This window comes from Poromitra crassiceps (genome assembly GCF_964638095.1).
Source record: "Poromitra crassiceps genome assembly, chromosome: 5".
NCBI classification, from domain to species: Eukaryota; Metazoa; Chordata; class Actinopteri; order Beryciformes; family Melamphaidae; genus Poromitra; species Poromitra crassiceps.
In genome coordinates this window covers 57,723,505-57,746,726 of record NC_139642.1, presented here as the reverse complement: position 1 = coordinate 57,746,726, position 23,222 = coordinate 57,723,505, and the positions used below count along the sequence as shown (strand labels likewise).

Genomic DNA, 23,222 nt, shown 5'->3' with positions numbered 1-23,222 from the left:
TTTCTTCTCTGTCTCTAGTTACCAGTCTGGTAATAATAATAAATTATGTAAATATCAGTTTGAACTATTACAGTTTATCACGTCTGCTAAGGTGTCAGATGAGTGTTGGCACTTCCCTCCTGTACTAGAAGATCATGTGAGTCACATTTCAATCAGGAGAGACTAGAGACCAAAGGATGAATAAAGTGATATTTATTACAATAAAGTGAATAATTTACGACAGAAAGATGAGAATAAAGTATTATTAGTCTTTGGCGGTTAGACACCGCAGGGAGATCTTGAGAGAGCTGCACCAGCCCAGATCAGCATCCAGATATATCCCCAAAAGAGCTCAGATCAGCATCCAGATATATCCCCAAAAGATAGGCGCAAGCCCAGAAAACACAGCACTATGAATTTCCCAAATGAAAATTAACTTACCAGTAAGAGACGAACAGGCAGTAATATCTTACCAGGAAGGCATGATCACTGAGGGATTAAACATAATTAAGCATGGCAGAACATATATCATTGATTAGAGGCAGCAGAATTTCATGAATGAAAACAAGAGCACCCTGAAATTAGCATTTAGGAGCATAACCAGCAATGCTAGTCTGTTAGAACTTGGAGCATGATTGTTAGGAGCATGATTAAAATCAGCCATGACCCAAGACAGTAACGACTTGCTTGATGCTCATAGCCAGTAGTGCTTAAGTCAGCAAAGCCCTGCACTAGTATGGCCAGCACGGGCTTAAAGGGCTGCATAGGATAAAGTCAGCAATGACTTACATAATTGAGGTCAGCAATGACCAAGGTCAGCTATGACCAACATGCATGAACATGTCAGCCTTGACATGGGGTCAGCACTGACCAGCATGATAGAGTTTAAGGTCAGCTATGACCAACATGCATGAACATGTCAGCCTTGACATGGGGTCAGCACTGACCAGCATGATAGAGTTTAAGGTCAGCTATGACCAACATGCATTAACATGTCAGCCTTGACATGGGGTCCGCACTGACCAGCATGATAGAGTTTAAAGGAGGACTTACCTCCAAAACACTTTTTTTCAGCTTTAATATACTGTATATGACTTTGGGGGTGATGTGTGAAGAATTCTGGTCAAAATTTCCACATTTGACACCAAACTGTTACCATTTGACCATTTGTATCATTTTTCAGCAGCATATCTGGCATAAGCGCCCTCTAAGGGTAGAACACTGCTTTTTTTTTCTCAAATGAATGGGAAATTAGGAACACACTGACGTCACAGTGTTCCCAAAGACTATGGGATTTCAAGATAGTTACTCCCCTACCCCCCCTGTACCCTTTCGGCTCCTCACAACTCCAAGCCTATTCCTATTGAAGTTTGCTCTTAAAATACTGAACCAAACGTTGTCAAAGTTGGCACATGTCTTAATTATAGTTAGTTTCCCGCTGAATGTGTCACTACTTTATTAATATATTACCTGGATAAGCTCGAATGATGATGTTTATATTATCAGTCCGAGTTGGAAGCACTGGCCCCTATCGTTGCATCGGCGCTGTTTCTAGGCCGAGCGCCTGGCGCAGCGCAAATCAGTGGGCGTGGACCAGCGCACTTGATATCTTGGTCTTGGCGCTAGACGCAGCCTCAACCATTACAACCACGCCTTTTAAGCGTAAAATTATGCACCGTCAGTTCATTGGATAAGTGCAATAAACAAATCGCATGCTTGCCTTTTAAGCTCCATTCCAGTGGTCCAACAAAACCAGACGAAAGCCAAGCGCTCTGCCCCCCCCCCCTCCCTTCATCCAGTCTGTCTGTCTCCATATTATAGGATATTATTCCATATTATTATGCTTCTCAAACCAATCTACCTGCAGTTTAAATACTGCAAGCATGTAAATACGCTACACTATAGCAAGATCAAAGTGAAAAGAATGTTCTAAATGCATCAGCTAGAAAAATATAGCCTATCCCTATATGATGAGATTCATTTTATATTGGTGAAAGTTTGTCCAGAAAGATATCGTTTTCTCTCCCCTGCTGCAGGTAGAATGATGCACATAAATATACCCTACATTATGTAAAGTCATTGCATAAATGTGTTTTTATTGTAAAACTAAATGTGAAGTAGGGCCAAGTTATTGGAGCGGACATCACAGTATAGCACATGACAGAAGCGCGTTCCGCTGTCACTTATCTAAATCATGTTAAATCCACAAAGGGTATATATAGGCTCAAGAGGACATATATGTTTCACATAGGGTGGTGTTTCATTTCGATGTTTTATTTGGTCCAATATTGAAATGTTCTACAATTGCAGGTTGTCTTACCATTACACATTATTTTAGATCTACCTTTTATATCTATTTCGGCTCATTTGGTTGCTATTTAGTAGCGAAATGGAGGACCCAATTGCATGCTGGGACATTCACAGGCAGTAAACTTACAACTGCTATTTCCTATGGGAAGCTGGGTGCTGCTATGTGTTGTGTCTGTCTGAGCGAGGGAGTCAGAGAGAGAGAGAGAAGGGTAACAGAGAAGAGGCAGAAGAGCACTGGCGCACTGAATAGGCCTGGTTTCAGAGAGAGACAGAGAAGGGTGACAGGGGAGAGGCAGAAGAGCACTCCTTGACACTGGCGCACTGAATAGGCCTGCTTTTCAAAGGCGCAAAGCGCTAAATGTACGCCAGGTCGGAAGATATCAGTAGGCCGGTATTTAGCGCCGACACGCCCACTTTGGCCCATTCTGGGACTGCGCCACGCCCATTCGGCCTAAAGCGCATTTGGCAGCGTAAAGCCATATTGATATCGTCCCAAAACAGGCGCAAGGCACGTTTTTTTGCGTTTAAGGCCCGTTTTAGTGCCGAAGGCCTGTGGGAGAATAGAGGCCACTGTCTCCAGCCCAGGCAGGTGGGAGAGAGTAGTACTGTAAACCTCATGCACTAGCCCCAAGCTCCGGGGGCGCGCGCAGCAGCAGCTGGGCTCTCTCGGCCAGAGGAGCAGAGAGAGCACAGTCTGACATTTCCGCAAACAAATCTCATGGCAGTTTAGCGCATATGTAAAATATAACGCTATACTACGACGTGACAACGTGACAAAGCTTCTCTAAACATATCGGCTAATATAATATCGTCACTGTGTACAAGCAACGCCAACTTTTCAGGAAATGAAGTCAGCAGAGCAGAGCGACTGGCTCTGTCTGTGTGTGTGTGCTCCTCGGGGGGATTTGCATGGGAACAGTCTGTGAGGAGGAGAAGAGCTCTGCCCTGCCTGCGCCCTGAGAGGAAAAATCAGAGGTGTTGTAACTTTTAACAAGAATCACGAAAAGCCCCAAAACGCAAATTAAAAAACGGATTTCATTGCGCGGTTTATCTCTAGTTAGACGAGGGAATTACGTGGAGAAATCTCGCATTGTGTTACCCCAGAGCGAGAGGTTTGTCCTATTGTGCGGTGTGCTGCGATAACGAGCCCACGGCACTGCTCTCGTAACGTAGTTAGACACGCTGCCATAGAGATACATGCAGAAAAATAATTAAATTTCTATTTCGCCACTGAATTACCAAATTGATATAACTTTCAACCATTTTGAGCAAAGCTGTTTCCAAACAGGCCACCAGCGTTGGCTAGTTGTTGATATTTATAAAGATATTGCCCCTCTCAAATAAATTATTTTTGAGGCGGTAGGCAAACTGTAATGGCGTCGATTTCCGAAAAAAAATCTTGACTTGAACACAGCCAAAGAGTTTAGTATAGACAAGAGTATATGTAATTTCTTGGTTTTTTCCATAGGTATTTTCAAATCACTGTTCTGATACATATCTAGGGGGTAAGTCCTCCTTTAAGGTCAGCTATGACCAACATGCATGAACATGTCAGCCTTGACATGGGGTCAGCACTGACCAGCATGATAGAGTTTAAGGTCAGCTATGACCAACATGCATGAACATGTCAGCCTTGACATGGGGTCAGCACTGACCAGCATGATAGAGTTTAAGGTCAGCTATGACCAACATGCATGAACATGTCAGCCTTGACATGGGGTCAGCACTGACCAGCATGATAGAGTTTAAGGTCAGCTATGACCAACATGCATGAACATGTCAGCCTTGACATGGGGTCCGCACTGACCAGCATGATAGAGTTTAAGGTCAGCTATGACCAACATGCATGAACATGTCAGCCTTGACATGGGGTCAGCACTGACCAGCATGATAGAGTTTAAGGTCAGCTATGACCAACATGCATGAACATGTCAGCCTTGACATGGGGTCAGCACTGACCAGCATGATAGAGTTTAAGGTCAGCTATGACCAACATGCATGAACATGTCAGCCTTGACATGGGGTCAGCACTGACCAGCATGATAGAGTTTAAGGTCAGCAAGACCTGCAGAGTTAGCACAACAATTATCACAGCCCAATAAATATCCCCAAAATATGTTAAATTGTTGTGTGTGTGTTTTTTTTGTTTTTTTTCCCCTTCCATTATCAGAATCTATATTTATTATTAATAAATAATGACATAGCGGAAGAAGCTGAACACTTGACTAATTATAATAGACCACCACCACCAGTCATATGCAATGCTTACCTAAGCTTTTAAGGCTTTAGAGATCTTTGAGCATTGATGATAGCCAGGGCGCACGTAGGAGGCATATGCAGAAGATGACCAACGGCCCATCTGTTGAAGGGATGCTGTTGAAATGCCCTGTAAGGCCGCAGACGTTGCTGCACCAATCCAAAACGAATGCCCTGAGTATTGCTTTGGGGGTATGTTACATTCTCTTAAAAGTGACACCATGACATGACAATTGTATGATAGAACTGAAAGCAAATGAAATTAATAGACCTGCAACCAAGCTGTTGAATCTGAAGACAAAATGAGTACAATGTTATATCCGCGAAAGCACTGCTGATGAATCTGAGAACAAACGGGATGAGTACCAAGTTGAAGTGCCAAATCATAACATGAAGTTGTACATAAACAAAACCCAACATGAATGTGCCAAATCCCAACTGCTTAGCTGTGGATAAACAAGATGAGTTAAATGCTGAGTGAGCTGAAACATGCTGATGAAGCTGCTGATAAACATAACCGATACCAGCCACAAATTTAGTCAGCAGTTACGTGGCGTTATGAGTTTAACCAAAGATGGAAAAATTAGGCTGAAGCTGTAATAGACAAAACAATGCTCAACAACCAAGCTGAAGACTGCCGGAATGAATGTGCTGCTTCACAACTTTAACGCGGCTGCTGAAAGCTTAGGACAAACGTAATTATTAGAATGCTGGATGAAAATGCAAAATTGTGAGTGCCGTGACTGACTAGCTTAACATAGCATATCTTATATTGTACAATGCTGAAATGAACAAGAGCACAATGATCAAGAGCAAAGCAATAAGTTGCATGTAAAATTCACTTGACATGATGCAAGGGGGATTTGAGAATCACTCATGTATGTTGACAACTATAGAATTATTATAGCCTGCTTAGAAGTTGCAGCATCAACACGAATTAGCCAGCAATGACTAATAGCCTGCAATGATCTGAGAAATTATTATGATTGCAGCCAGCAATGGCCAACTGGTCAGCAATGACCTAAACAGATATTCATTTAGCCTGCAATAGTCAATCAGAAATGACGGGGCAGCAAAGTTCCTTTTATAAAATGTGATTGAATTTCATTGAATTCCAGAAAACTATCTTCATAATGCAAATAGCTTTAGGCCAGTGAACTTGCAAAAAATCCAAGACTACGAAAAACTTGCAGCTGAAAATGATGCAACTGCTGCTTATTCATTTGCTTTTAACACATTCACTGCCAGCCGTTTTTTTTTTACTGTAGGTAGCTTCTGCCAGAGGTTTTTTTTGAGGATTCTGGCTCATCTTTCAAGAGCCGAGGATTCTTTTCTGCTAAGATTTTGTGAACACAAAATATCTCAAAAGAACTAATAGAATGTGTGCTTTCTCTGTCTAAAAGAGTTAGTTTGTAGAGTTAGTAGTTATGTAGATATTAGCCGTTGAGTACAGCATGGTTTCAGCGTCTGAGACTGAAAGCTGAGATAATCGCAGTTTTGTGAAATTCAATCAAACAGGCAGAACAGTCACTTTAACCATTTATTTTTGGCATCAGTGAGACATCAGACATCTAAACAATATAGTTCTGAACCCCCTCTCCTTCAAACTCCTCCCTCCGTGGGCGTGTCTCTGGTGGCTTTCAGCAGCGTTTGTCACAAGCGAGTTTTCTGCTGCTGCTGCTGCTGCTGCTGCGAGTTTGAGCAGCCTCCCTCCCTGGCGGCCCCCTCGTCGGCGAGTCTGGATGGGGCTGCTCATTTCTTGGGTTTTCGGTTGAGAGCTTTGATGAAGCTTTGTGCGATTCTAGGCTTTATGCTGCGTGTTTCAAAGTGTGTTTTGCACCCAGTCTATTTTTGGAACCCCCCACCGTTGTGCGCCCGTGTGCACCAGCGCAAAAGCGTTTTCGCCTACAGTATGAGAATGAGGCTCGTTCGTTTTCGGTTGTGAGCTCAGCTGGAATGAAGCTGCTTGCGATTCCTTTCTGCTGGTGTTTCAAAGGTGTTTCAAAGTGTGTTGCACCCATAATCTATTATGCAAATTTGCAATCCCCCACCGCCAGCTCCCAAGCGCGAAAGCGAAAGCGTTTTCGCCAATCCATTTTCATGAGAATGGCTTCCTCACACTGCTTTTTGCTTGGCTTCCTCTAGTCTGGAGAGCACTGTCGCCACTTAGTGGGTCGGTGGAATGGGTTGTACACGTTAGTGGATCCAATATTTATATAAGAGATGTAAAAGGGTTAGATCAACGTCCCACCGTCAAATTTTTTTTTTTTTTTTTTTGACGTATCAACACGTCATTGGCAGTCAACCGTTGGATTTTTTTTGACGTATCAACACGTCATTGGCAGTGAACGTGTTAAATACCGTATATACTGAAAGCCAGGCAAGTGTGTTTTTGGATTGCAGGTTGAAGAGAGCGTTCACCCAGATTACTGATTCGGCCTGCTTGCTGAAAAGGAAAGAACACAATTTAAGTAAAGAATAAACCATACAAAAAATTTGATGTGGCATATGAGGATTACATGCATGAATGCCAGCTGCTGAAGCTGGTTTATGAATGAATTGAGTGAAAAGAGCCTCTACAATGATGCACATCATCATGAAGCCATTAGCATGTGAGCTTCCCAATGTGAATTAACACCAGCTGCTGAAGCTGGCTGCAGACAAGAATATGAAGGCAAGAGACGACACTCTTTATGCTTTAAACAACTGCCCTGGTGCCATTTTGGCTTGAACCAATGGGGCAACACTAGGATGATCATAGCGACATGGCATCCACTCAGAGGTGGTCTTCTATGAACCAAAATGGCAGATTGCTGATCTTGCAATTGAATGACACTTCTTACAGATTTCTGGCAAGACGGCATTCTGCCTCGCTTGAAACAAGGAAAGAGGCAGAGCAGCTTCTCCTCTTTGACTGTTCAGACCCGAATCCGTCCGGAGCATGTTATAAATATAGTCACGTTATAGACAACTAACCAACGCTGGTGGCCCTTATGGAAACAATGATGCTCGAAAGCTCGAAATGGTTAAAAGTTATACAATTTGGTCATTCAGTGGCATTTTACCGCCATGAAAAGTAATGTTAGCTGCTAGCATTAGCCACAATAGCCGACTACCCATACTGCATTACATTATCCAAACACCCGAACGGCTCACGTTGCTTTTAATGCATAAAACAAAGCCGATATACAATGATTCACATTGAAGAACACCACATGTAAAACCACCGTAACGTAACGATGTACCAAAAATCCATTCAATTGAGGCCCCACAAAAAGCAGGTTTGAACCCATAGAGGGCACCTTGTGAAAATGATAAAGATTGTAGAATATCTAGCAGTTTGGTGTCAGATGTGAAATTCTGGCCAGAATTCTAAACAAAACCACCCCAAAACCATATATATATAAAGTTTTGGGGTTAGTTAGAAACATTAATGACATGATAAACTGCTGAGGCAAGATAACGCACAAATTTAGAATGCAAATTTAGAATGCAAAATGAAAATTGCAAATGTGACTCACGGAGAATGTAGCCTATGAGCTGCTTGCTGCAAGGAAATACATTTAAGTTAGAATTTGACCATACAAACTATTACATTTATGATGCTATGAGAATTACAGGACTCATGTCTTGCGTAGGTTTAATAATGTGATTGAATGAGATACTGAATAAACCCAATCAACGTGTGAGCTTCCATGCTGCATGTGACTTCCATGCTGCATGAATGAAGCCTGCTGCTGAGGCATGTGCCTTGTGAATACTGAATACTACCAGACCAGAAAAAACGCTTGAAACGGAGCATGAACTACATCTCCCAGCATGTTTGGTGCTGGTATGGAACACTCCGGGTGATAACATCACGTTGCGCCTTCAACGTTACCGGGAAATGCCAGCTGCACTGTTATGATATGTAGCATGAACAGCATTGTTCAGAATTAACCACCTAGTCATCACATTAATGACAGATAAACAGCAAAATCTGAAACGTAATGCCCGTGTTACGGTGCAATGCAAAGGAACAATGATCCACATCATACTGCATTTAACATGTGCCTTGTGAATGCTGAAGTAAAGCAATGAACTACATTTCCCAGCATGCTTGGTGCTGCTCAGTCTCTGGGTAATCACGTCACCCGGAAATGCAAGCTGCGGTGTTTTGATAAGAAATTCGTGTTAAAAGTTGGAATACCTTGCTTCTGCGTGAGGGAACTTTGCATCTGGCAATCCTGGATTAGACAAAGCAAGGAGTTTGAAGGACTGCTACTGCCGACTGGATTTTCAGTGACCAGGAGGAATCTCCCTGCTTTAGTGCTGAGTGAAATGCAGCAACCACGTCGGGGACAAGAGAGGCATATCATTGAATCATGCATTGCCCAAGAATTAAAGTGGCTACAAACAGGGCCGTAACCAGGGTTCCGAAATAGGGGAGGTCCAGCAAGGGGAGGCGGATTTTTCCCCCCCCTTTTTTAGCCATATTTAGAGTAATATATCATTTTAAATCAACATTAGGATTATACTGTTGTCATGTCATTATTCAGTATATTCTCTTTCATGTCACCACCTGCTCAGCTCTCCTGTCAACATAATTGTAACTAACAAACACAAACTGTTTTAGCCAAATTCATATCAAAATGACACCTACAAACACAGGTACACAACCCAAGCCGTACACAACACACAAAGTCATCATCGATAATAAAAAAAACATACAGAGGGACATTTATTTATTCCTGATAGGAACGATTGAAAAATAAAATAAAATATATTATGTTGTTTTTAACTTTACACCACCTCTTTTTGTTACTTATTGGGTCATGAAACTGAAACCATGCATATAGCCACCTGCATACCTGACTTCGGGAGCTTGGCAATTGGCATCATGCATGATTAGCCAGTAGCATCCCACACAGGTAACATTACTTAAGAGACAGACTAGACACTTACTTTCTTGGTTGTTGCTAAAAAATCTGTCAGTGTCACTCACTGTCTGTCGTTCACTCGCTCACTGTCTCGCAGCTCGCTCAGCTTCAATTATCTCGCCAGGCAGACAGACAGTCATCACTCACCACCATGCTGCTGCGCTCTCGGAATCAAGTTACCGCGGACGCGGCGTCAGATGACTTCCTGCCCGACCTGCCTTTCGTTTCAAAATAAAAGCGATCCCGTGTTTTTCATGCTTTTCCATGCAGATTGTTTTATAAAAAAAAAAAAAAAAAAAAAAAAATCTCTGAAATATTAGGGGAGGTCCGGACCTCCCCGTGCTCATAGCTAGTTACGGCCATGGCTACAAACATTAAAGCAGCTACGAGCAACTTTTTCGATTGTTATCAAACAGTATAAATTTAATATCAATGCATCACATCTTACCTCTAATAGTCGACGAGACCAAAGCCGTGTGTATCTGAGATTGCTCCCTTAGGTGATTATTAAGTCTATAGTCTGTCTAAACTCGCGCCAACAGGGGGCTCTCTAGAGCGACCGGACCGGGTAACCCGGAAGTGAAACGCGGAAGTGAAACCAGGAAGTGAAACGCAGCTGCCTTTTTACGCCGTTTGCGATGCCTAGCAACATAACATAAACAATGTGAACGCCACGCATACTCGCGGGAACATCTCTCGTTATATTCTAACAGGTTTTTTGAAAGTTATTTTGTGGTTATGACCGAAGTGGCTGCTGCAAACCGTTTCATTTCAATTCCTGATCTGCCCTGGCTACAGACACACTAACACTGGCCGATTCACTCGGGGTTCAAGCGAGACTACTCTGCGTTGGTATCGTCGACTATTAGAGGTAAGATGTGATGCATTGATATTAAATTTATACTGTTTAATAACAATCGAAAAAGTTGCTCGTAGCTGCTTTAACAACAGCGCGACCAGCAACGCTTGATTACGTCATTTGCAGACTGCAACGATTTAGCAGGTAAGCCTGCCTTGCAGCATGATAACATTTAGCAAAGCTGAACGGAACGGAGCAGCACACATTGCCTTGATATGAAGCAGCGGTGTGAAGCAACATATAGTAGTAGTATTCACTACAGGATCGAACAGATCCTCAGAATCGCTCATGGTGAGTTGAACCAATGCAAAATACACCGACAGCAAAATATATGTAGCGAGCAATTGCCATACAACCTGATGCGAGCCTGACAGCAGCGGTGATTGAGAGGCTGAATGAGACAGAAACAAGCATATTTAAGGAACCCGTCTCCAAGCAATTGGCTTACGACTGGGTTGAGGAGCAATGTGATAGGCTTACACTGGAGGTGTGTGGGGTGAGAGGTGATGAGAGCAGTGATGTGACACTGCAATTGGTTAACAGAGACTGGGCGGCAACCAGCTGATTGATCATTGAAACCCGGAAATTGACAGCTTATTATGATCTTGTGAGTAGATTGAAGAGTGGAGATATAAAGTGAATTAAGGAAGTGTAAAAGATTGTGTAGCGATGTGGGGTTGTCAGTAAACATGTGATTGTCTGAGTGTTGGGTTGGTTCGCTGGGGGTGTTGTAGAGGGTGTCCCACCACACTTGAACGCGGCTGGGAATAGTGTAACGCACCTGAAGGAGACATGGAGTCAGGTGGGGTGGGTAGCTCGCTGGGGATTGGTTGAGCGGGACGCGGCCATTTTGTCGGCGGGGGAAATGTGTGTGTGGTGAGTCTAGTTATGCGAGGGAACTAGAGCGGGTGTCTGGATAGAGCTAGCTGAGAAGCTAACTGCTAGGAGCTGCCTGAGCCTGTTAATAAAGAAGCCTGTACCAACTCTTCGCCTGGTTCCTGACATTATTACATTGGTGTCAGCAAGTGAAGCGGTAGCGCCTCTGATTCGGTCGAGAGGGGAGAGAGTGAGGAGGAACGCCGGAGGAAAAGTTGGAATCGACGGCTGACGGCTCGAGCGACCTAGCGGTAGCAGGTTAGCTGTGTCTGCTAACTGTTACAAAGACCACGTGCGATGGTGCGCGACGGAGAATGGCCGTTGCTGAACGGGGAGAAGGAGCTTGTGCTGGCTCCCCTTATACTGACGTTCGGCTCGATGCTGGCGGGCATGGAAGCCCGGGTGTTGAAGGAGATCAGACGGCTGTTGGAGGCGACGCCGGCCTGGGCAGAGGGGCTTATGGAGCTGCTACGGGAGGTCGCGCAGCACGGAGAGAAGCGGACGGAGGAGCCGCAAAGAGAGTGTTGGACCTGTGGAGAACCGGGCCACGTGGCGAGGTGGTGCCGAGGCGGTCCCGGAAGACGGACCGGGTATGCGGGACAACGACATGGACAGCAGGGAGCCTGCTGGGCATGCGGCGCGATCGGACATTTAGCCAGAGAATATCAAGAAGCTGTCGGGGACTGGAGAACAGCGGGAGAGGAGAGACGTGCAGGCGGCGGACAGGTGAGACTTTGTTGGACGTGCCGGTCGCCTGAACATTTAGCCAGAGACTGCACTAAGAGTGTGAACGCTGGAAGAGACACACAGCCGGGGGAGCAGCCGGAGCAACAGGCAGAGGAGCAGCGGAGTAGCGGAGCAGTGGAGCAGCCTGAGCAACAAGCGGCGGAGCAGCGGAGCAGTGCAGAGCCGGGCATTCAGGTCAGGAGAGTGTGGACTGCTCGTCCAGATGGACGGGTGTTGCTAACGCCGGAGGAGCCTAGTCGCTCTGCACCCCCCACGGTGGAGAGAGACATCTGCAGCGCTGTTACAGTCGGGAGAGTAACGCTCGTGTCTCCGGGTGAGCGAGAGGGGTTACCGCCGGAGGAGCCGGCCCAGCCTAGCTGCTACACACCCCCCACGGTTGCTGAGCAGAAAGCGGAGGTGGAGATCGCTGCCGGTGGGGTTCTTCCTGCTGCCCTGAACACGCCGCCCCCTGGGGAAGGAGGACGGGAGGACGAGCGCGTGCAAGAGGCGGAGGAAGGGGAGTACTGTTCAGATGTGGACCTGGAGGATGTCGACATGGACATCACGGATGTCGACGTGGATGAGTGGAGACGCAGGCAGGTGGAGGACGCGGACATCAGTCAGATGCTCGCGTGTGTGGCGATCGGACACCGGCCCCCTGTGGAGGAGACGCACATGTTTTCCGGTACAACGAAAGGACTGTGGAACATGTTCACCGACCTGCGTCTGGGTAAAGAGGGGCTGTTGGAGAGGACAGGGCACGGGATAACGGGGGTCCAGAAGGTTGTACCCAGCCACCTGCGGGTATTAGTGTTACGGTGGGCTCACAGGGGACTGAGAGCGGGTCATCAGGGGGTTCAGGAGACGCTCCGCAGAGTTCGGAAACATTTCTATTGGAACCAACACAAGGAGGATGTGCGGGGCTATTGCCGTGCATGTGGTGTCTGTAGAGCACAAGGGAGGGACTAGAGTGCTTCAGATGGGACAGAAGCTTTGAAAGGGGGGATAGAAATGTGTGTAGAATTTAAAGGAATGGGAATGTTAAATTGAAAATGTCAATGATGTAGATGATGGTGTGTGGAAAAGAAAAGAAAAGACTGTTGTGGGGAATTAGAATTTAATGTGGGGATGGGAAAAAAAAGATATTGGGGGAAAAATGTTGATGTTGTGTTGCATGTTTACTGTGCCACTTGGGACAAGTGTTTGTGTAAAAGGGGGGGCTGTGTAGCGATGTGGGGTTGTCAGTAAACATGTGATTGTCTGAGTGTTGGGTTGGTTCGCTGGGGGTGTTGTAGAGGGTGTCCCACCGCACTTGAACGCGGCTGGGAATAGTGTAACGCACCTGAAGGAGACATGGAGTCAGGTGGGGTGGCTAGCTCGCTGGGGATTGGTTGAGCGGGACGCGGCCATTTTGTCGGTGGGGGAAATGTGTGTGTGGTGAGTCTAGTTATGCGAGGGAACTAGAGCGGGTGTCTGGATAGAGCTAGCTGAGAAGCTAACTGCTAGGAGCTGCCTGAGCCTGTTAATAAAGAAGCCTGTACCAACTCTTCGCCTGGTTCCTGACATTATTACAATATTATAGTCTTCCTGGCTTGAATTTACGTTGAGAACTACATGAACCTGGTTTACCAGGTTTACACTCACCTGTGGTTGTAGTAATATTGCTCTCAGACACAGTTTAACTTGACTTCAATGTCCTCCACAAATATGTTCTCTTCTCTCCTGGTAACCAGGGAGCTAGTTGTGATCATTCATGTTTTCTCCTGTGTTTTATTGTTATATACAATAAACAAATAAATCAGACAGTATACGTATGTATACAACTGTAGGTATGTTTGGACAAAGTATATAGACATATCCTATACTCCTACTGTATGCCTAACAATAAGGTAGGAGCTAATTCTTAGCATTTAGCTACTCAGAGTAGCCTAACATACAGAGTTTTAGTAGCTAGTAAAAAAGATAGAAAATAAACATAGTTAAATCTACACAAATAAAGTCACTTTCAATGTTAGTCAAAATGTGGACATGACAAAGCTTTTAAGAGTTTAATCAAAATGATTGTTGTTGTGATTTCACTGTCAAATAAGTCTGTGTTCATATAGTGAATCACATGTGTACTGTTTTAATAATACCTCTCTATTTGCAGTGTCCAGGCCTGCTGGCTCTTTATTTCCTGTGTGGTTGATCATTGTCCTGGTTCTTGACTAACTAACATGCGATACTAACATCTACAAAACAACCCAAGGCTCTAATATGAAGCAAAATGGTAGCTATAGCTTTGCTAATCTACCTCAAAATGATATCCCACTGAACATACTCTGTTTGAAGAAGACTGATAATGAAATCCGGTTTAAGTTGGTATCATGGAATAAAAGTGATTAATTTGACCTTGCCTTTATTGGGTTATTTATTTTTACTGACCTTTAGGTGATAATGATGATGTCAATGCTTCAATTGAACTCAGAAATATTTTGTTGTGATTTCACTGTCAAATAAGTCTGTGTTCATATAGTGAATCACATGTGTACTGTTTTAATAATACCTCTCTATTTGCAGAGTCCAAGCCTGCTGGCTCTTTATTTCCTGTGTGGTTGACCATTGGCCTGGTTGCTGGCCTGTTACTGATCATACTCCTCCTGGTGAAGCTGAAGCCTTGGCGGCGCTGCATGAAGCCGAGTGGTGAGACTTTTTCCTGCACAGATAGAGTGATTACACTCTGATTATTTAACATCACTGAGCAACTCTCTATTATGTCAGGACACTGAATAGCAGAACAATTTGTAAAGCAAGACTCTATAACAACAAATGGTTTTTTTCTACAGGACCATCTTGTGGCAGGTAAGTACAGCGCCATTTCTCTCATCACAACAGTGGTAACTTCCATGTTATTAAGTACATTTACTATACCTGTTAAGGCCAGGGGTGGGCAATTATTTTTCATGGGGGGCCACATGAGAAACCCAGATTGTTGCTGGGGGCCGAACAAATAATTGTCATGCCGTAACACAGGTACTTTGATGAATGATGATAGAGAGGACCAAAATGTTTTTTCTTGAAATAAACCAGAATATGAGTGGGTTAATTTAAGCATAAGTATCAGTAAGTGGCCCGAGATTCTCAAAGCCTGTGTTGAGGGTCACATGAACAAAAATGCACTCTTGAAGCTAAATAAATCCAAAACCAACAAGTTAATTATTTACATGTTTACTTCAATGTAGAACAGTCATTTCTTACACATGAGATTACTTTTAGCCTTTTAGTCATAAAGATTATTGAAAGATATTCCATATTCCAGACTGAAATGTTATAACAGAAGTGGAGTATTGGCCAGAATTACATGAACATTTAGACACTTATTCAGCGGGTATCTTGCATGTTGCGTTCAGGTGCGCTGTACTTTTGTTGTTGTTGTTTTTTTTTTGCAATTCCAGCGCGGGCGACACAGACCCCGGAGCTCAGACCTCAGACCTCAAAGCTCAGACCTGGGCACCTGGGCATGTAGTTGTGACCCACGGGCCACATGCGGCCCGCGGGTCGCCGGTTGCCCAGGTCTGTGTTAGGCCCATCCAGTCTCAGAGCACCAACCAGGCCTCCACTCCAGACCAGAGAGACGCTCTTCAACATGGTCAGCCTTCAAACCAATCATGACTGCTCTTCACAACTAAAACTACACTAACATTTCTATAAATCACTTTCTTTCTTTTTTGAACTTCTTTTTATTCCCTTTTCTCAAGTGCAATCATATAGTACATTCACATGTTCAGAGATAGATCACAGATATGTGTCATAAGGAGAAGTCCGTGGATTTCTGTGTCCTCCCATTCTTAGATGACAGGGACAAATAGTGCCATTCCTCTATGAACACAGAAAAACAAAATATGCATTATAACAGACAGGAATAAATATATAAATGAAAATAATCATCCACAGGAGTTGTTCACTATTCTTAGATTTTGAGTGCTAGAAACTAGAAAAGTTGTGCCCTTGCACTAAGACTTGGGCGTAAGATATATGGCCCCGTTCTTTATGCACGTTTTCACACTGCTGAATCAAACCAAGCCAGGACTTTCCACTGTTGTTCTAGTATGAAAAGACTATTAGATGCCATTTCTTACACCTGGGTCTTGACTAACTAACATGTGATACTAACATCTACAAAACAACCCAAGGCTCTAATATGAAGCAAAATGGTAGCTATAGCTTTGCTTATCTATCTCAAAATGATATCCCACTGAACATAGTCCGTTTGAAGAAGACTGATGATGAAATCAGGTTTAAAGTCCCGGGTAACCAGAAATATCTTTTTATTATTTCACATTTTGAGTTCATCACATCACAGGAACCTATGTTAATAAGCCACCAGCCAAATTTGAACGATGATGAACATCGCAAAGTATAGAAATTTAGGTTTGACAGTCATGACAAAAGTCATTAGAATCAATTAGATTTTAGACTCTTAGGGCCCTATCGTTGCAATCGGCGTAGAAACTGCGTTTAAGGCCTAGCGCTAGGCCGCCTAGCACAGTTAGTGGGTGTGGACCAGCGCACTCGCTATCTTGGTATCAGCGCTACATGCAGCCTCAACCATTATAACCACGCCTTTTAAGCGTAAAATTATGCATAGTCCGCTCATTGGAGAATTGCAGTTAAGAGTCACACGCTTGCCTTTTAAGCTCCAATTCCTGGACAAATCCGGTAAAACCAGACAAAGCCAAGCGCTCTGCCCCCCCGCCCTCCCTTCATCCAATCTGTCTGTCTCCATATATAGGCTATTATTCCATATTATTATGCTTCTCAAACCAATCTAACTGCAGTTTAAATACTGCAAGCATGTAAATACCCTACACTATAGCAAGATCAAAGTGAAAAGAATGTTCTAAATGCATCAGCTAGAAAAATATAGCCTATTAGATTGGTGAAAGTTTGTCCAGAAAGATATCATTTTCTCTCGCCTGCTGCAGGAAGGATGATGCACATAAATATACCCTACATTATGTAAAGTCATTGCATAAATGTGTTTTTATTGTAAAACTAAATGTGAAGTAGGGCCAAGTTATTGGAGCGGACATCACAGTATAGCAGATGACAGTAGAAGCGCGTTCCGCTGTCACTTATCTAAATCACGTTAAATCGACAAGAGATATATATAGGCCCAGGAGGACATATATGTTTCACATAGGGTGGTGTTTTCATTTCGATGTTTTATTTGGTCCAATATTGAAATGTTCCACAATTGCAGGTTGTGTTACCATTACACATTATTTAGATCCTCCCTTAATATAGGTTTTCGGCTCATTTGGTTGCTATTTAGTAGCGAAATGGAGTACCACAATGCATGCTGGGATGCCAGGCAGTGAACTTACAACTTATTTTTCCTATGAGAAGTGTGTTGTGTCTGTCTGAGTGAGGGAGTCAGAGAGAGAGAGTCGTATTGTGCCTGTCAGACTGAGGAGAGCGGGAGAGAGTGACACAGAGAAGGGTGACAGAGGGGAGCCAGAGGGGAGCGCTCCACGCAACCAGCGCACTGAATAGGCCTGGTTTTCAAAAGCGCAAAGCGCTAAATTTACGCCAGGTGGGAAGATATCATTACGCCGATATTTAATGCCGAAACGCCCATTCGCGCCCATTCAGGGAGTGCGCCACGCCCATTCGGCCTAAAGCGCATTTACCAGCCTAAAGCCATGTTGATATCTTCCCGAGGCAGGCGCAAGGCACGTTTTTTAGCGCCGAAGTCCCGTTTTAGCGCCGAAGGCCTGTGGGAGAATAGCGGCCTTAGTCTTTTCTCCCGCTGACTGTGTGGGCGTGTCCCCTGTGTGTGCGTGCAGGACTGCAGGTCTCCTCCGAGAGAGAGAGAGAGAGAGAGAGAGAGAGAGAGAGGGGGAGGGAAACGGAGAGAGAGAGAGAAGGAGAGAGAGAGAAGGAAAGAGAGATGGAGTGTGTGTGTGTGTGTGTGTGTGTGTGTGTGTGTGTGTGTGTGTGTGTGTGTGTGTGTGTGTGTGTGTGTGTGTGAGGCAGATGCATTCGGTGAGTTTGAACCCAGCAGAGGAAATGATAAATAAAAGCGCTTTGAATCATTATGCTATTTATCAATTAGCGATAATGAGCTGTCATTAACTGAAACGAGAATGGATTTCAGTTTAAAAAGTTGAAGTTCAGTTCAAGCTAGAAACGGCCCAGTTCATAATGCTACCCCGTTCAAGACAACCCCGACCACCGGAGAAAATGGGTTCCGACCTGTAAAAAGTGAATTGAATGGTTGTCTAGGCCGGAATTACAGCACCGAAATTCCGAAATTCAGGTGCGAAATGGGTTCCGACCTGTAAAAAGTTAATTGAACGGTTGCCCAGGCCGGAATTACAGCTCAGAAATTCGATTACACTCTGATTATTTAACATCACTGAGCAATTCTCCATTATGTCAGGACACTGAATAGCAGAACAATTTGTAAAGCAAGACTCTCTAACAACAAATGTTTTTTTTCTACAGAACCATCTTGTGGCAGGTAAGTACAGCACCATTTCTCTCATCACGACAGTGGTAACTTCCATGTTATTAAGTACATTTACTATACCTGTTAAGGCCAGGGGTGGGCAATTATTTTTCATGGGGGGCCACATGAGAAACCCAGATTGTTGCTGGGGGCCGAACAAATAATTGTCATGCCGTAACCCAGGAACTTTGATGAATGATGATAGAGAGGACCAAAATGTTTTTTCTTGAAATAAACCAGAATATGAGTGGGTCAATTTAAGCATAAGTATCAGTAAGTGGCCCGGGATTCTCAAAGCCTGTGTTGAGGGTCACATGAACAAAAATGCACTCTTGAAGCTAAATAAATCCAAAACCAACAAGTTAATTATTTACATGTTTACTTCAATGTAGAACAGTCATTTCTTACACATGAGATTACTTTTAGCCTTTTAGTCATAAAGATTATTGAAAGATCTTCCATATTCCAGACTGAAATGTTATAACAGAAGTGGAGTATTGGCCAGAATTACATGAACATTTAGACACTTATTCAGCGGGTATCTTGCATGTTGTGTTCAGGTGCACTGTACTTTTGTTGTTTTTTTGTTGTTTTTTGCAATTCCAGCGCGGGCGACACAGACCCCATAGCTCAGACCTGGGCACCTGGGCATGTAGTTGTGACCCACGGGCCACATGTGGCCCGCAGGTCGCCGGTTGCCCAGGTCTGTGTTAGGCCCATCCAGTCTCAGAGCACCAACCAGGCCTCCACTCCAGTCCAGAGAGACGCTCTTCAACATGGTCAGCCTTCAAACCAATCATGACTGCTCTTCACAACTAAAACTACACTAACATTTCTATAAATCACTTTCTTTCTTTTTTGAACTTCTTTTTATTCCCTTTTCTCAAGTGCAATCATATAGTACATGTTCAAAAATACATCACAGATATGTGTCATAGGGGAAGTCCGTGGATTTTTGTGTCCTCCCATTCTTAGATGACAGGGACAAATAGTGCCATTCCTCTATGAGCACAGAAAAACAAAATATGCATTATAACAGACAGGAATAAATATATAAATGAAAATAATCATCCACAGGAGTTGTTCACTATTCTTAGATTTTGAGTGCTAGAAACTAGAAAAGTTGTGCCCTTGCACTAAGACTTGCACTAAGATATATGGCCCGTTCTTTATGCACGTTTTCACACTGCTGAATCAAACCAAGCCAGGACTTTCCACTGTTGTTCTAGTATGAAAAGATTATTAGATGCCATTTCTTACACCTGGGTCTTGACTAACTAACATGTGATACTAACATCTACAAAACAACCCAAGGCTCTAATATGAAGCAAAATGGTAGCTATAGCTTTGCTTATCTATCTCAAAATTATATCCCACTGAACATAGTCCGTTTGAAGAAGACTGATGATGAAATCAGGTTTAAAGTCCCGGGAAACCAGAAATATTTTTTTATTATTTCACATTTTGAGTTCATCACATCACAGGAACCTATGTTAATAAGCCACCAGCCAAATTTGAATGATGATGAACATCGCAAAGTATAGAAATTTAGGTTTGACAGTCATGACAAAAGTCATGAGAATCAATTAGATTTTAGACTCTTAGGGCCCTATCGTTGCAATCGGCGTAGAAACTGCGTTTAAGACCTAGCGCTAGGCCGCCTAGCGCAGTTAGTGGGTGTGGACCAGCGCACTCGCTATCTTGGTATCAGCGCTACACGCAGCCTCAACCATTATAACCACGCCTTTTAAGCGTAAAATTATGCATAGTCCGCTCATTGGAGAATTGCAGTTAAGAGTCACACGCTTGCCTTTTAAGCTCCAATTCCTGGACAAATCCGGTAAAACCAGACAAAGCCAAGCGCTCTGCCCCCCCGCCCTTCCTTCATCCAGTCTGTCTGTCTCCATATATAGGCTATTATTCCATATCATTATGCTTCTCAAACCAATCTAACTGCAGTTTAAATACTGCAAGCATGTAAATACCCTACACTATAGCAAGATCAAAGTGAAAATAATGTTCTAAATGCATCAGCTAGAAAAATATAGCCTATTAGATTGGTGAAAGTTTGTCCAGAAAGATATCATTTTCTCTCGCCTGCTGCAGGAAAGATGATGCACATAAATATACCCTACATTATGTAAAGTCATTGCATAAATGTGTTTTTATTGTAAAACTAAATGTGAAGTAGGGCCAAGTTATTGGAGCGGACATCACAGTATAGCAGATGACAGTAGAAGCGCGTTCCGCTGTCACTTATCTAAATCACGTTAAATCGACAAGAGATATATATATAGGCCCAGGAGGACATATATGTTTCACATAGGGTGGTGTTTTCATTTCGATGTTTTATTTGGTCCAATATTGAAATGTTCTACAATTGCAGGTTGTGTTACCATTACACATTATTTAGATCCTCCCTTAATATAGGTTTTCGGCTCATTTGGTTGCTATTTAGTAGCGAAATGGAGTACCACAATGCATGCTGGGATGCCAGGCAGTGAACTTACAACTTATTTTTCCTATGAGAAGTGTGTTGTGTCTGTCTGAGTGAGGGAGTCAGAGAGAGAGAGTCGTATTGTGCCTGTCAGACTGAGGAGAGCGGGAGAGAGTGACACAGAGAAGGGTGACAGAGGGGAGCCAGAGGGGAGCGCTCCACGCAACCAGCGCACTGAATAGGCCTGGTTTTCAAAAGCGCAAAGCGCTAAATTTACGCCAGGTGGGAAGATATCATTACGCCGATATTTAACGCCGAAACGCCCATTCTCGCCCATTCAGGGAGTGCGCCACGCCCATTCGGCCTAAAGCGCATTTACCAGCCTAAAGCCATGTTGATATCTTCCCGAGGCAGGCGCAAGGCACGTTTTTTAGCGCCAAAGGCCCGTTTTAGCGCCGAAGGCCTGTGGGAGAATAGGGGCCTTAGTCTTTTCTCCCGCTGACTGTGTGGGCGTGTCCCCTGTGTGTGCGTGCAGGACTGCAGGTCTCCTCCTCCGAGAGAGAGAGAGAGAGAGAGAGAGAGAGAGGGAGGGAAACGGAGAGAGAGAGAGAAGGAGAGAGAGAGAAGGAAAGAGAGATGGAGTGTGTGTGTGTGTGTGTGTGTGTGTGTGTGTGTGTGTGTGTGTGTGTGTGTGTGTGTGTGTGTGTGTGTGTGAGGCAGATGCATTCGGTGAGTTTGAACCCAGCAGAGGAAATGATAAATAAAAGCGCTTTGAATCATTATGCTATTTATCAATTAGCGATAATGAGCTGTCATTAACTGAAACGAGAATGGATTTCAGTTTAAAAAGTTGAAGTTCAGTTCAAGCTAGAAACGGCCCAGTTCATAATGCTACCCCGTTCAAGACAACCCCGACCACCGGAGAAAATGGGTTCCGACCTGTAAAAAGTGAATTGAATGGTTGTCTAGGCCGGAATTACAGCACCGAAATTCCGAAATTCAGGTGCGAAATGGGTTCCGACCTGTAAAAAGTTAATTGAACGGTTGCCCAGGCCGGAATTACAGCTCAGAAATTCGATTACACTCTGATTATTTAACATCACTGAGCAATTCTCCATTATGTCAGGACACTGAATAGCAGAACAAGTTGTAAAGCAAGACTCTCTAACAACAAATGTTTTTTTTCTACAGAACCATCTTGTGGCAGGTAAGTACAGCACCATTTCTCTCATCACGACAGTGGTAACTTCCATGTTATTAAGTACATTTACTATACCTGTTAAGGCCAGGGGTGGGCAATTATTTTTCATGGGGGGCCACATGAGAAACCCAGATTGTTGCTGGGGGCCGAACAAATAATTGTCATGCCGTAACCCAGGAACTTTGATGAATGATGATAGAGAGGACCAAAATGTTTTTTCTTGAAATAAACCAGAATATGAGTGGGTCAATTTAAGCATAAGTATCAGTAAGTGGCCCGGGATTCTCAAAGCCTGTGTTGAGGGTCACATGAACAAAAATGCACTCTTGAAGCTAAATAAATCCAAAACCAACAAGTTAATTATTTACATGTTTACTTCAATGTAGAACAGTCATTTCTTACACATGAGATTACTTTTAGCCTTTTAGTCATAAAGATTATTGAAAGATCTTCCATATTCCAGACTGAAATGTTATAACAGAAGTGGAGTATTGGCCAGAATTACATGAACATTTAGACACTTATTCAGCGGGTATCTTGCATGTTGTGTTCAGGTGCACTGTACTTTTGTTGTTTTTTTGTTGTTTTTTGCAATTCCAGCGCGGGCGACACAGACCCCATAGCTCAGACCTGGGCACCTGGGCATGTAGTTGTGACCCACGGGCCACATGTGGCCCGCAGGTCGCCGGTTGCCCAGGTCTGTGTTAGGCCCATCCAGTCTCAGAGCACCAACCAGGCCTCCACTCCAGTCCAGAGAGACGCTCTTCAACATGGTCAGCCTTCAAACCAATCATGACTGCTCTTCACAACTAAAACTACACTAACATTTCTATAAATCACTTTCTTTCTTTTTTGAACTTCTTTTTATTCCCTTTTCTCAAGTGCAATCATATAGTACATGTTCAAAAATACATCACAGATATGTGTCATAGGGGAAGTCCGTGGATTTTTGTGTCCTCCCATTCTTAGATGACAGGGACAAATAGTGCCATTCCTCTATGAGCACAGAAAAACAAAATATGCATTATAACAGACAGGAATAAATATATAAATGAAAATAATCATCCACAGGAGTTGTTCACTATTCTTAGATTTTGAGTGCTAGAAACTAGAAAAGTTGTGCCCTTGCACTAAGACTTGCACTAAGATATATGGCCCCGTTCTTT

General features: G+C 43.7%; 1 protein-coding gene across 1 annotated transcript in view; it reads left to right on the top strand.

Moving 5' to 3' along the window:
• The window catches only part of LOC310776207 (uncharacterized protein), a 90,333-nt gene that overhangs the window by 46,158 nt on the left and 20,953 nt on the right, over positions 1-23,222 (top strand). The window contains exons 5-11 of the mRNA XM_083636393.1: positions 14,485-14,607; positions 14,751-14,766; positions 15,360-15,553; positions 18,415-18,430; positions 19,025-19,197; positions 22,047-22,062; positions 22,657-22,829. Of these exons, the coding sequence (XP_083492519.1) occupies positions 14,485-14,607; positions 14,751-14,766; positions 15,360-15,553; positions 18,415-18,430; positions 19,025-19,197; positions 22,047-22,062; positions 22,657-22,829 (711 nt within the window). The remainder of the gene's footprint in view (positions 1-14,484; positions 14,608-14,750; positions 14,767-15,359; positions 15,554-18,414; positions 18,431-19,024; positions 19,198-22,046; positions 22,063-22,656; positions 22,830-23,222) is intronic.